This window comes from Sebastes fasciatus, chromosome 14 (genome assembly GCF_043250625.1).
Source record: "Sebastes fasciatus isolate fSebFas1 chromosome 14, fSebFas1.pri, whole genome shotgun sequence".
In the NCBI taxonomy this organism is placed as follows: domain Eukaryota; kingdom Metazoa; phylum Chordata; class Actinopteri; order Perciformes; family Sebastidae; genus Sebastes; species Sebastes fasciatus.
This window is the reverse complement of record NC_133808.1, coordinates 27,465,358-27,476,680: the sequence shown is the minus strand read 5'-3', so window position 1 is coordinate 27,476,680 and position 11,323 is coordinate 27,465,358. Positions and strand designations below refer to the sequence as shown.

At 40.1% G+C, this 11,323-nt stretch overlaps 2 protein-coding genes across 3 annotated transcripts in view; one reads left to right on the top strand and one right to left on the bottom strand.

Moving 5' to 3' along the window:
* The window catches only part of plcl1 (phospholipase C like 1), a 275,924-nt gene that overhangs the window by 28,247 nt on the left and 236,354 nt on the right, over positions 1 to 11,323 (bottom strand). The window lies entirely within an intron of this gene.
* Positions 2,775 to 10,203, top strand: dnajb11 (DnaJ heat shock protein family (Hsp40) member B11). Its single transcript, XM_074657585.1, has 11 exons — positions 2,775 to 2,982; positions 3,370 to 3,526; positions 5,306 to 5,403; positions 5,649 to 5,781; positions 5,970 to 6,112; positions 7,094 to 7,176; positions 7,261 to 7,318; positions 7,417 to 7,528; positions 7,675 to 7,834; positions 8,750 to 9,414; positions 9,796 to 10,203. The coding sequence occupies exons 1-10, from the start codon at positions 2,909 to 2,911 to the stop codon at positions 8,812 to 8,814; spliced, it is 1,083 nt and encodes a 360-aa protein (XP_074513686.1). The 5' UTR covers positions 2,775 to 2,908; the 3' UTR covers positions 8,815 to 9,414; positions 9,796 to 10,203.

Sequence of the window (11,323 nt, the reverse complement as noted above, 5' to 3'; positions counted from 1 at the left end):
AAATGTCCGGCCATCAGTTCGTGACCTCAAGCTCAAGCGCACTTGGGTTATGCAGCAGGCCAATGATCCGAAACACACCAGCAAGTCCACCTCTGAATGGCTTAAAAAAAACAAAATGAAGGTTTTGGAGTGGCCTAGTCAAAGTCCGGACTTAAATCCGATTGAGATGCTGTGGCATGACCTTAAACAGGCCGTTCATGCTCGAAAACCCTCCAGTGTGGCTGAATTAAAACAATTCTGCAAAGACGAGTGGGACAAAATTCCTCCACAGCGATGTGAAAGACTCATTGCCAGTTATCGCAAACGCTTGATTGCAGTTATTGCCGCCAAGGGTGGCGCAACCAGTTATTAGGTTCAGGGGGCAATTACTTTTTCACATAGGGCCAGGGAGGTTTGGATATCCTTTTTCCCCTAATAAATTAAATCATCATTTAAAAACTGCATTTTGTGTTTACTTGGGTTATCTTTGTCTAATATTAAAATTTGTTTGAGGATCTGAAACATTTAAGTGTGACAAATATGCAAAAAAATAAGAAATCAGGAAGGGGGCAAATACTTTTTCACGGCACTGTATGTTATATACTTATAATATACTTGCAGAAGCAGCGTTCAGTTTTTATGCACCAAATATCTGGAACAAGCTCCCAGAAACCTGCAGGACCGCTCCAACTCTCACTTCTTTTAAAACAAAGCTTAAAACTTTCCTGTTTGCGGGTGCCTTTTATTCTGACACTGCACTATAACTTTTACTCTTTTGAGTTTTATGCAATTTTAGCTTCTATCCTAGCTTTTATTTTTAGCTTGTTTTTATTTTCTAATCTTTAATGTTTTAATGTTTTGTTGAAAACTAGAAAGGAGGAAAGCTGCCTTTTTGGTAAAAGCTAAAAAGAGGAAAGCTGCCCTTTTGGTAAAACTAGAAAGGAGGAAAGCTGCCTTTTTAGTAAAAGCTAAAAGAGGAAAGCTGCCCTTTTGGTAAAGCTAAAAGGAGGAAAGCTGCCTTTTTAGTAAAAGCTAAAAAGAGGAAAGCTGCCCTTTTGGTGAAACTAAGAGGAGGAAAGCTGCCTTTTTGGTAAAAGCTAAAAAGAGGAAAGCTGCCCTTTTAGTAAAAACTGGATGTTTTGTTGAAAACTAGAAAGGAGGAAAGCTGCCTTTTTGGTAAAAGCTAAAAAGAGGAAAGCTGCCCTTTTGGTAGAGCTAAAAGGAGGAAAGCTGCCTTTTTAGTAAAAGCTAAAAAGAGGAAAGCTGCCCTTTTGGTGAAACTAAGAGGAGGAAAGCTGCCTTTTTGGTAAAAGCTAAAAAGAGGAAAGCTGCCCTTTTAGTAAAAATTGGAAGGAGGAAAGCTGCCCTTTTAGTAAAAACTGGAAGGAGGAAAGCTGCCCTTTTAGTTAGAAAAGCGTTTGGAACGCTGCGCTTGGAGCGCTAGAGTAGTGCGCTTGGAGCGCTAGTTGTTAGTAACGTCTGGGACGTTAGAGTTTGAAAAATAGGGGGAGGAAGCTGCCCTTTTGGTAAAGACTAAAAGGAGGAAAGCTGCCCTTTTAGTAAAAACTGAGGGGAGGAAGCTGCCCTTTTGGTAAAGACTAAAAGGAGGAAAGCTGCCCTTTTAGTGAAAACTAGGGGGAGGAAGCTGCCCTTTTGGTAAAGACTAAAAGGAGGAAAGCTGCCCTTTTAGTAAAAACTGAGGGGAGGAAGCTGCCCTTTTGGTAAAGACTAAAAGGAGGAAAGCTGCCCTTTTAGTGAAAACTAGGGGGAGGAAGCTGCCCTTTTGGTAAAGACTAAAAGGAGGAAAGCTGCCCTTTTAGTGAAAACTGAGGGGAGGAAGCTGCCCTTTTAGTAACGAAAACTGAAAAGGAGGAAAGCTGCCCTTTTAGTAAAAACTGAGGGGAGGAAGCTGCCCTTTTGGTAAAGACTAAAAGGAGGAAAGCTGCCCTTTTAGTGAAAACTAGGGGGAGGAAGCTGCCCTTTTGGTAAAGACTGAAAGGAGGAAAGCTGCCCTTTTAGTGAAAACTGAGGGGAGGAAGCTGCCCTTTTAGTAACGAAAACTGAAAAGGAGGAAAGCTGCCCTTTTAGTAACGAAAACTGGAAGGAGGAAAGCTGCCCTTTTAGTAGCGTGTTGAAAACTGAAAGGAGGAAAGCTGCCCTTTTAGTAGCGCAAAGCTTAAAACTTTCCTGTTTGCGGGTGCCTTTTATTCTGACACTGCACTATAACTTTTACTCTTTTGAGTTTTATGCAATTTTAGCTTCTATCCTAGCTTTTATTTTTACCTTGTTTTTATTTTCTAATCCTTAATGTTTTAATGTTTTTAATTATTTCTTAATGTTCTTTTGCATTTTGTCGCAATGTTCTTGAATGTTTCTGTAAAGCACTTTGAATTGCCCTGTTGTTGAAATGTGCTATACAAATAAAGCTGCCTTGCCTTACTAGAAAATAGACATTATATTATATATTATATAGATATAAATGGATTACATGGTAATATATATTTTTTTCATTGTTTATAGTCATTCCCAACAGCCTTTACTGGCACAAAAAAAAGTATATCACGGATCACATGGTTAAGATCATATCTGCCTGTTTTACACTCTTTGGCCATCAGGTGGTTTTGCGTGCACATGAAGCCTCGAGAAATGAACCCTTTTCCGAAACAATTTGCTGGAAAGCTTCAATGCTTCATGAAGCTCCAGCTCGCCATCACTACAAACAGTCCCTTTAAAAGAGCCGGCTCTTTGAACCAGCTCGTTCTGAACTTTCCCATCCCTAGTCCAGTGGGTGGCTCTCTCTCTCTCTCTGACAGCAGGAAGGAGGAGGAAGGAGGCTTGTGACTGGCAGCCGGGATCCAACCTTCAAAAAGCCGGCTGGTCGTTTTTGCTACTTCATTTTTATTTTTTAATAGAGAAACACCAGTGATCTATGGCTACCAAAGGGATGAACCTCTGCAGTGTGTGCTGCCTGCTCCTCTATGTGATCACGGCGGTGCTGGCTGGGTGAGTCTCAGTCTAACGTTATACAGACAGCATCACCAGCTGCTAACACATGTTCCTCTGTGATTGGTCCAGAGCTGTTATACATGTGCATAGTGGACTGTAGCAGGCTACACACACTGAGCTAACATGCTAATACGTGTTTCTAATGTGTTGTTATCCAGCTAGCTAAGTGTTTATATCCACATCTGTAATATCCAGGTTTTGAATGACAAGCTAGCTTAGTTAGCTAGCAGCTAGCATTGATAGTAGTGAAGCTCTTTCTTCTCAATGCATGTAGCTAGCTGACTGTTTATCATCATATCACCCTGTAACAACAGTGTTATCTCACTATAGTCTGCACATTTTGCTCCCCTGTAACCTCTTCCCACCTCTCTCTCTCTCTTGCAGGCGAGATTTCTATCAGATCTTAGGGGTGGGCAAGTCTGCATCAATCAGGGACATTAAGAAGGCCTACAGAAAGCTGGCTCTGCAGTTACACCCCGACAGAAACCAGGAAGACCCCAAAGCTCAGGATAAGTTTGCAGACTTGGGAGCAGCTTATGAGGTGGGTACATTGTGTGTTTGATGCTCTGGTGATGGCTTAAAGAGAGGCACAGTAAACTTATTGTGACTGTGATAGTTTATTTGCATAAATATCAGTAAATTTAGATTAAAATTGTGCGTTTTTGTGTGTAAATATGAGGTTACATGAGAGTGCGGAAGAGCCTGAGGCACAGATACAAAAGACTTTTTGTGAGCCAGCTATTTGGTTGTTGTTGGAAACGGCAGGGCGGCTGTGATTGGTCGACTAGACGAGTGTGGCTGCTTCTGATTGGCTGTTGCTCAGCACAGCTGGCATACAGGAAAGCCAGACGTGGATGAAGTGGGAGTGGATTCAGATTAGATCTGCAGGTGCTTTTGTGTCACATTTTTCACATTGCTCCTAAAAATAACTGATTAGTCGTGTGATTTGATAGACAAGGAGTGGACACAGTATCAGCTGTACACTATGATCAGTATTCACAGCTATATGCCACTTCTCATAGATATTTATATACAGTATACTAGTAGTTCCCAACCTTTTTCCTTAAGCGAACCCTTTTCTATCATTGAGTGAATCACAGGTTTGCAAACTTTTTGGGGCCAGGGACCTCTTACAAGGGAGAACATTTTCCACGAACCCCCACTGATTAAGCATATGATTAGTACCATTTTTACGCTTAGATGTCATTGGAACTATCTGTAATTTAAAACTTAAATACTTATACATACTACACACATTACATACTAATACACCTAAATACTTTAGACCTGTTTCATAGTGATAAACAGAAACACATTTCAATTTGAATCATAATAAAATAATCCTTTATTTGTCCAGCAGCAGGGGAATTTGCAATGTTATTGCCACTCATATACCTTTTTAAACAGAGGTTGATTTTATTCAACAGACTGTTCTGACAGAGTGCCACGGACCCCCCACTTGGAGACTCACTGACGACCCCTGACTGACATATTTAATGGATATTTCATAATACAGTATATTCAATGCATAACAATAACAGTGCAGAACAACAGATATACAATTAACCCAAATAGTTAACGCAAGAACTGCAGGAAGTTTGTGTGAAACAAGCGATTTGGATGAATTTTGAACAGATTATTTGTATATTGCATCAGAGATGCGTTTTCCTGTTATTTTTAGGAATTTTTCATACAATTATCTGTGTATATTATGTGTTTCTTTGAATTTTTGAGAATCATATATACTTAATAGAAATTCAGTATTTGACAATTGTTCTGTCAGCTCTTTGGTTCTTTTAACTGAGTACTTTTCTAATGCAGGACGAGGCTGTTTAAGAGAAGGAAGGCTCTGTGAATATAACTTGTGTTCAGGTCTTCACTGGGCCTTTATCCTGTGATGTTTATATCTTAAATAATAATCTTTATTATATATTATAATGACAATATTTGGGATATTGGTTTATTGTTCTTTTTATACTTACACCTTTTATTGCTGTTTTGTATTTACACTCTTTACATTTGCAATTGTTCATACTTTGTACTGCAACTGCTGCTCAACAATTTCCCTCGGGATAAATATAGCTCTATCTTATCTTATTTTACTAAGATAAGTATGCAAATAACTCTGCTTGTGTAAATATTCTGAGGTACAAGTTCTGTTGATGTGTTCATGGTGTTTGAGGTTGTGTTATGTAATGTTGTTGTACATTGTATTTAAAAGGCGTTTATGTTGTTGGTCCCACATACTGTATGAAATGTGATGGAATCGATGTAGAGTTTGTTCGCTCTGTGACTGACGGGTTGTTTATTTGTACTTTAGGTGCTTTCAGATGAGGAGAAAAGGAAACAGTATGACGCGTACGGAGAAGATGGACTCAAAGAGGGTCACCAGGGCTCACACAACGATATCTTCTCCAGGTTGGTTTCAGGAGCTCAAGTGGTTTTTATACAGGAATAAAAGTCAATGGGACACATTGACCCTTCAGGGAAATTGGTCTACAAGATATTTTCTACAAACATGCTACAGAAAAACATGGATATTAAATGTACATGCACTGGCATTCAATTGTTAGAAGCCAAGTGTTTTTATGAATACAGTATGTGTAGAGTTTGAATGATGCTAAATCCCATGTCTGTACTTCTGCTCTGTCCTCCTTCTGTAGCTTCTTTGGTGACTTTGGGTTCATGTTCGGAGGAAACCGACAGCAACAGGACAGGAACATCCCCAGAGGAAATGACATCATACTAGACCTGGAGGTCACGCTTGAAGAGGTGTACTCTGGGAACTTTGTGGAGGTGAGGAGAAAATCCTGTTCTCTAAATCAACAACCCGCACTCATTAAACATATTTGAAGTATGTTATACAAAGTGGAACTAAACTGTGAACATTGATATCAATTAAATTGTCAAACTAAGTTTTTCAGCCGTCTCACTGCACAATGTGCTGATTCATCACCTGATGTACTCCCTGCTTTGTCTCACAGGTTGTACGTAACAAGCCTATAGCCAAAGAGGCCCCCGGCAAGAGGAAGTGTAACTGCAGACAGGAAATGAGGACGACGCAGCTCGGACCGGGCCGCTTCCAGATGACCCAAGAGATGGTGTGTGATGAGTGTCCCAATGTAAAGTAAGTCATATTGTCATTACCATCCTCAATAATTCTGGTAACACACATCACAATTTAAATTCAGATCACAACCCAGACTTGATCATTGGCAACTGATTTATCTACAGTGCTTGATTTCAAGGGTCCTCTTGGTTCCCAGTAACTGAGACCTGACCCGGGACTCGAGTTAAGCCAGGTCTAGCTTATATCCAGTGTAGGGGTGGGCGATATGGCCAAAATCTTCTATCATAGTATATGTAATTTTATATCACGGTAACGGAATATATCACAATACTATAATTGTTCTGTAAATTCAATTAAGAAATGGTCTAAAACAACGATACCGCACTTCATCACATTTGATTATTTTCTTCTTTTATTTGGATCTTCCATACAAACAAAAACAACTGGCTCATGTGAGACAACACTTAAAAACAAAAGACTCAAACCAGTAAAACGGAAATTCTTTCAAACTGGAAGCTTTAAGATTCCTGAGAACAAGAATTTCAAGTGTTACAGGTTTTAAGGTTAACCGGTGTGAATAAATACCAGCCTGACTTCAGTCAGTGCAATATAAAAAAACACACATTTGTATTTTAGAGTATAACAAAAGTATAAAAGACTTGACTTTTCCTGCAGGATTTGTTCATCTATCATTTCAAAAAGCTGACAAAACAAAATAAACTACAGAGTGCAAATGTCTGGTAATAATGTAACCAGAGTTCTTCATCTTGGGTTGGTTGGGATGCCTCCTCCTCCTGCTCTGTATTTACAAATTCACTCACCTCCTGCATGTCTGCCCAAATCAGCTGGCAGCTGGATTTGCGAGATCGCAAGATCACATGAGAATAGCTACCGCGGTGGAAATGGTATTGCCAAATCTCTACGTTTTGGCTATGTGTACCTAATTATCTAGCAACTGAGTGTATATTAGAGATGTAATAACATTTAGGGAACATGTTGTACAAACCTAATATTTCTCTTATGTATTGTTAACCACAGGCTGGTCAATGAAGAGAGGACCTTGGAGGTAGAAATTGAACAAGGAGTGAGGGATGAAATGGAGTACCCCTTCATAGGAGAAGGTAAATCTATGTACAGCTTAATATAAATCATTTTTGTTTGTTTTCAAATATTACCTGTTGTTAACATCTTCTATGTGACCACAGGGGAACCTCACATCGACGGCGAACCTGGAGATCTACGTTTCCGCATCAAAGTGTTGAAGTAGGAATAAGCTGCATTTACTGTGATTTCAAACAAAATACTTTTAGTGCAGAATATTCGATCAGTGACGTAGAGTAACGTGATGTTTTTCTTTTTAGACATCCTGTGTTTGAACGCAGAGGAGATGACCTGTACACCAACGTCTCCATCTCCCTGGTGGAGGCGCTGGTCGGCTTTGAGATGGACATCGTACATTTGGACGGACACAAGGTTCTGTACATACCTGCTATTTTTTCTAATATAGGGCATTTTGTTTTTATTGACTATGACTGTTTTAGAACCCAGACAATTTAAAGTTGCGTGTGATTGAATGTGCCAGTTGAATTGAAAAGTTGCCTCCGTTTTTTGCCTGACAGGTCCACATAGTGAGAGATAAGATCACCAAGCCCAGTGCTCGGATGTGGAAGAAAGGAGAGGGCCTGCCGAACTTTGACAACATCAACATCCGAGGTTCCCTCATCATCTCCTTCGATGTGGAGTTTCCTCAGACGCAGCTCGATGAACAGCAGAAAGATGGTGAGAATGAAGGAAGTGTTGAATGACGTGCTGGGACGTTTGTCCTGACAGGATCAGTGTTGGGAAAAGTTACTTTACTTCACCTTATATCTTAAAGGAAAAGTTACTTTACTCCATGACTTGCCTGTAAAGGGAAACTTGAAAGACACGGTTATTTACCAGGCAGTTGTTATTAGTTGCACTGCAGTATTTAACATGTAAGGTCCTGTGATTTTGGAGCTTGACCCATACTAGGAACTAAAAGTCAGGATAACTCGTCGTCTACTGCTTCACTCAACTTCATGGATGAACACTATTGAAATTCAAATTTAGACGCCCACTCAGCCATTAGCAAAAAGCAGTGATTGAGGTGATGAATAATGTGAACGCCAACACTAGCTGAGTCAAAGTTAGCTGTGCTAAGTTTGGAAAGAACTGAGAGGGTTAGTCCAGATTTTTTGAAGTGGGGTTGCATGTACTGTGTACTCATGTTCTGCAAGGTTAAATTACTTTAGCTTTTGTCAATGGAGTCTGGTGGCTTTGAAGAGAGCGATATAACGGCTTCAGTTCCTCGTCGGAAAGGGCTGTCTGACGGCGAGGTAAAGTGAGAGCAGCAGGAATATTTATTTTAGCCCCCTAGAAAAAATCTATATCAATTTAAGTGTACGCTATATTTAGAATATTTACACCACTTTCCCTCTCCATCAGACAGCCCTTTCTGACGGGGAACTGAAGCAGTTGTCTATAGAATCATGGCGCATTTTTATAGCTTATCTGATATTTTAAATGTGTGTATATATATATAATATATTATATATATTATATATATATAATATATATATATATATATATATTTATATATATTATATATATATATATATTATATATTATATATATGTTATGTTGCTGTTAACGGTGATCGTTCTGCTGTTGCAGGTATTCGGAGTCTTCTGAAGCAGGGCTCTGTACAGAAGGTTTATAACGGACTACAAGGATACTAACACACCAACAGACACACAGCCTGGACTGAGTTATCTGTCACACAAACACACACACACACACACACACACACACACACACACACACATCTTCAATCAACAGGACCTTGTTTCATAATTCTGGCCAGGGTGTATTTATTATTTTCAGATTGTTCTCAGGGTGGCTTCAACCCAATTTGTTTTTAAATGTTCTACATTTTGACAGCAGTGGCACAATTGCAGGTGTTTTATTGGAGGTGTATAAATGGAAAAGGATGTAATGTCTTTGTTGTACTCTACAAATTATATTGTAATACGGCCTTTTTTGTTTATTTCAAAAAGCTAAATCACTTATTTCTATTTGAGTGAAATTAAACAAACACTGTCTGGGTGCAGCCCGCTACATCTGCTGAAGGATGAGCTACTGACGAAATTCAGCATCTGAAGAAGAAGAAGATCCCCTACCAACTTTTGAACAACTTTAAACCTGTGCAAGACATTTTTATTAGTTTTATGAATGTGACAGCTTCTCCTTTGACTGATTTTTTTCCCTCCGGTCAGACTCCTGTTCAATAATACTTTGTAAATAGGGAAGAACAAAGCTCATCTGTTTGTTGTGTTTTAGTTTTCCTAATTTATCCATCCATCCATCCATCTGCAACCGCTTATCCCGTTAGGGGTCGCGGGGGGGGGCTGGAGCCGATCCCAGCCGACATTGGGCGAAGGCAGGGTACACCCTGGACAGGTCGCCAGTCCATCGCAGGGCTGACACATAGAGACAGACAACCATTCACACTCACACTCACACCTACGGGCAATTTAGAGTCCACAATTAACCTAACCTGCATGTCTTTGGACTGTGGGAGGAAACCGGAGTACCCGGAGAAAACCCACGCTAACACGGGGAGAACATGCAAACTCCACACAGAAGGGTCCCAAGCCGGATTCGAACCTGCAACCCTCTAGCTGTGAGGCGCCAGTGCTAACCACTGCACCACCGTGCAGCCACTTCCTAATTTATGTTGCCTCTTATTTGTCTGTTTACACGTTGCAAACACCCGCCCACCCCAGGTTCACTGAGACAAGAGTTGACCTCTTAAATAAAACAGTGAAGATTTATTATTTTGGAGGAATGGGGGCAGTTTGCACATCCTCCAGCGCCACTGTAGGAACGTTTTGTTTCACACACCTGTGACACTGAACACCTCTAACTCAAAGGGACCTCAGACCAGCACCCCTGTTGCTGCTCCCGGCTGGCGACAGTTTGGTTTATAACATGGTTTTAGGATTTCACTTCTCTCTGTTTTTACTATTGACTGCAAAGCTGCCTCCCAATGTTCTGAGAGTGTCATGGCCTTAAGGGGGAAAATGTACTTTTGACTGATTATAAATAAAGATTTCTACAAATTCTGATGATGCCATACCCCAGATTCACCAGCAGAGGACACCAGAGTCTAGTTAGTGGCCATTAATGAGTAACTCTGACCTCCAAGCTGCACTGAGTGTTGTCACTGAGGCTAAGGTCCTTTTTTGCCTTAAATTGAGCCCATTTGATAAAATTCTGTAGTTCAAATTGAGAGAGCTGTCTGAGACGTCTTAAAAAAAAAACTTCAATATGGGATTACATTAGGTTTACCTTACTATTCTATTGGTTTTGTGAAACAGATTTGTTTTTGATTTGAAGAGAGTTATGGTAATTTGCAAATTGATATGCTCTAGATTTGTCGAAAGGAATGAATATTTTCCATTTTTTAAATTATCATGACTTAGATTTAATGATTTGTAACAATCAGTAGATGTAAGGTTTCACACAATGAAACATTTAAATCTCCATTGCAGCATTGAGCTATGATCTTTTAAAAGTGCTAAATTCGATATTCAGAGCAATAACATAGCAGCAAACAACTATTGTCTATGTAAAGATATAGAGTAGTAATGTCTACCTGAGCAGAGAATGAAGTCTCTCTCCCTCAGTGTGTGTTGTAATCCAAGTTTATCTGTGCTTTGTTGACATCGCCAGGCTGGCCGTCCGGCTATGCGCTCATGATGCAGCACCGTCGTTGAAGTGTAGCGTCCATCCTCTGGTTCTCTGCCAGGTTAACACTGTTAGCTCTGTCAGCACTGTTGCCTTTGTTTTCACTGTTGGCACCATTAGCTGCGAGCTGCCAGTGCGGAGGCAATAGAAATGCTCCCAATCTCAAATGTAGCACCTTTAATCAGGTTGAAAACCTGCATCAGGGTGTGTTCCTGTAACTTTATGTTTCTTAGGACTAATTTCATTGTTAGACCTTGAAAGTGAGAACAGTTTTGGAAGGTGTCGACATTTTGACTGGCAAAACGCTTATTGGGGTTTGGTGGTTAGTGATGGTTCAACCTGCATTAATTGATTTGTTTTGGCCACCAGGGGGCAGTACAATAAGCTGTAAACGTATAATTGACATATTATCACCTTATAAAGCTTTAGTTAATTGCCTATTTAGACATCCAGCAGAAGCAGAGAAGAGTTATTCATTTGGAGTCGAGTTTCCGGCCG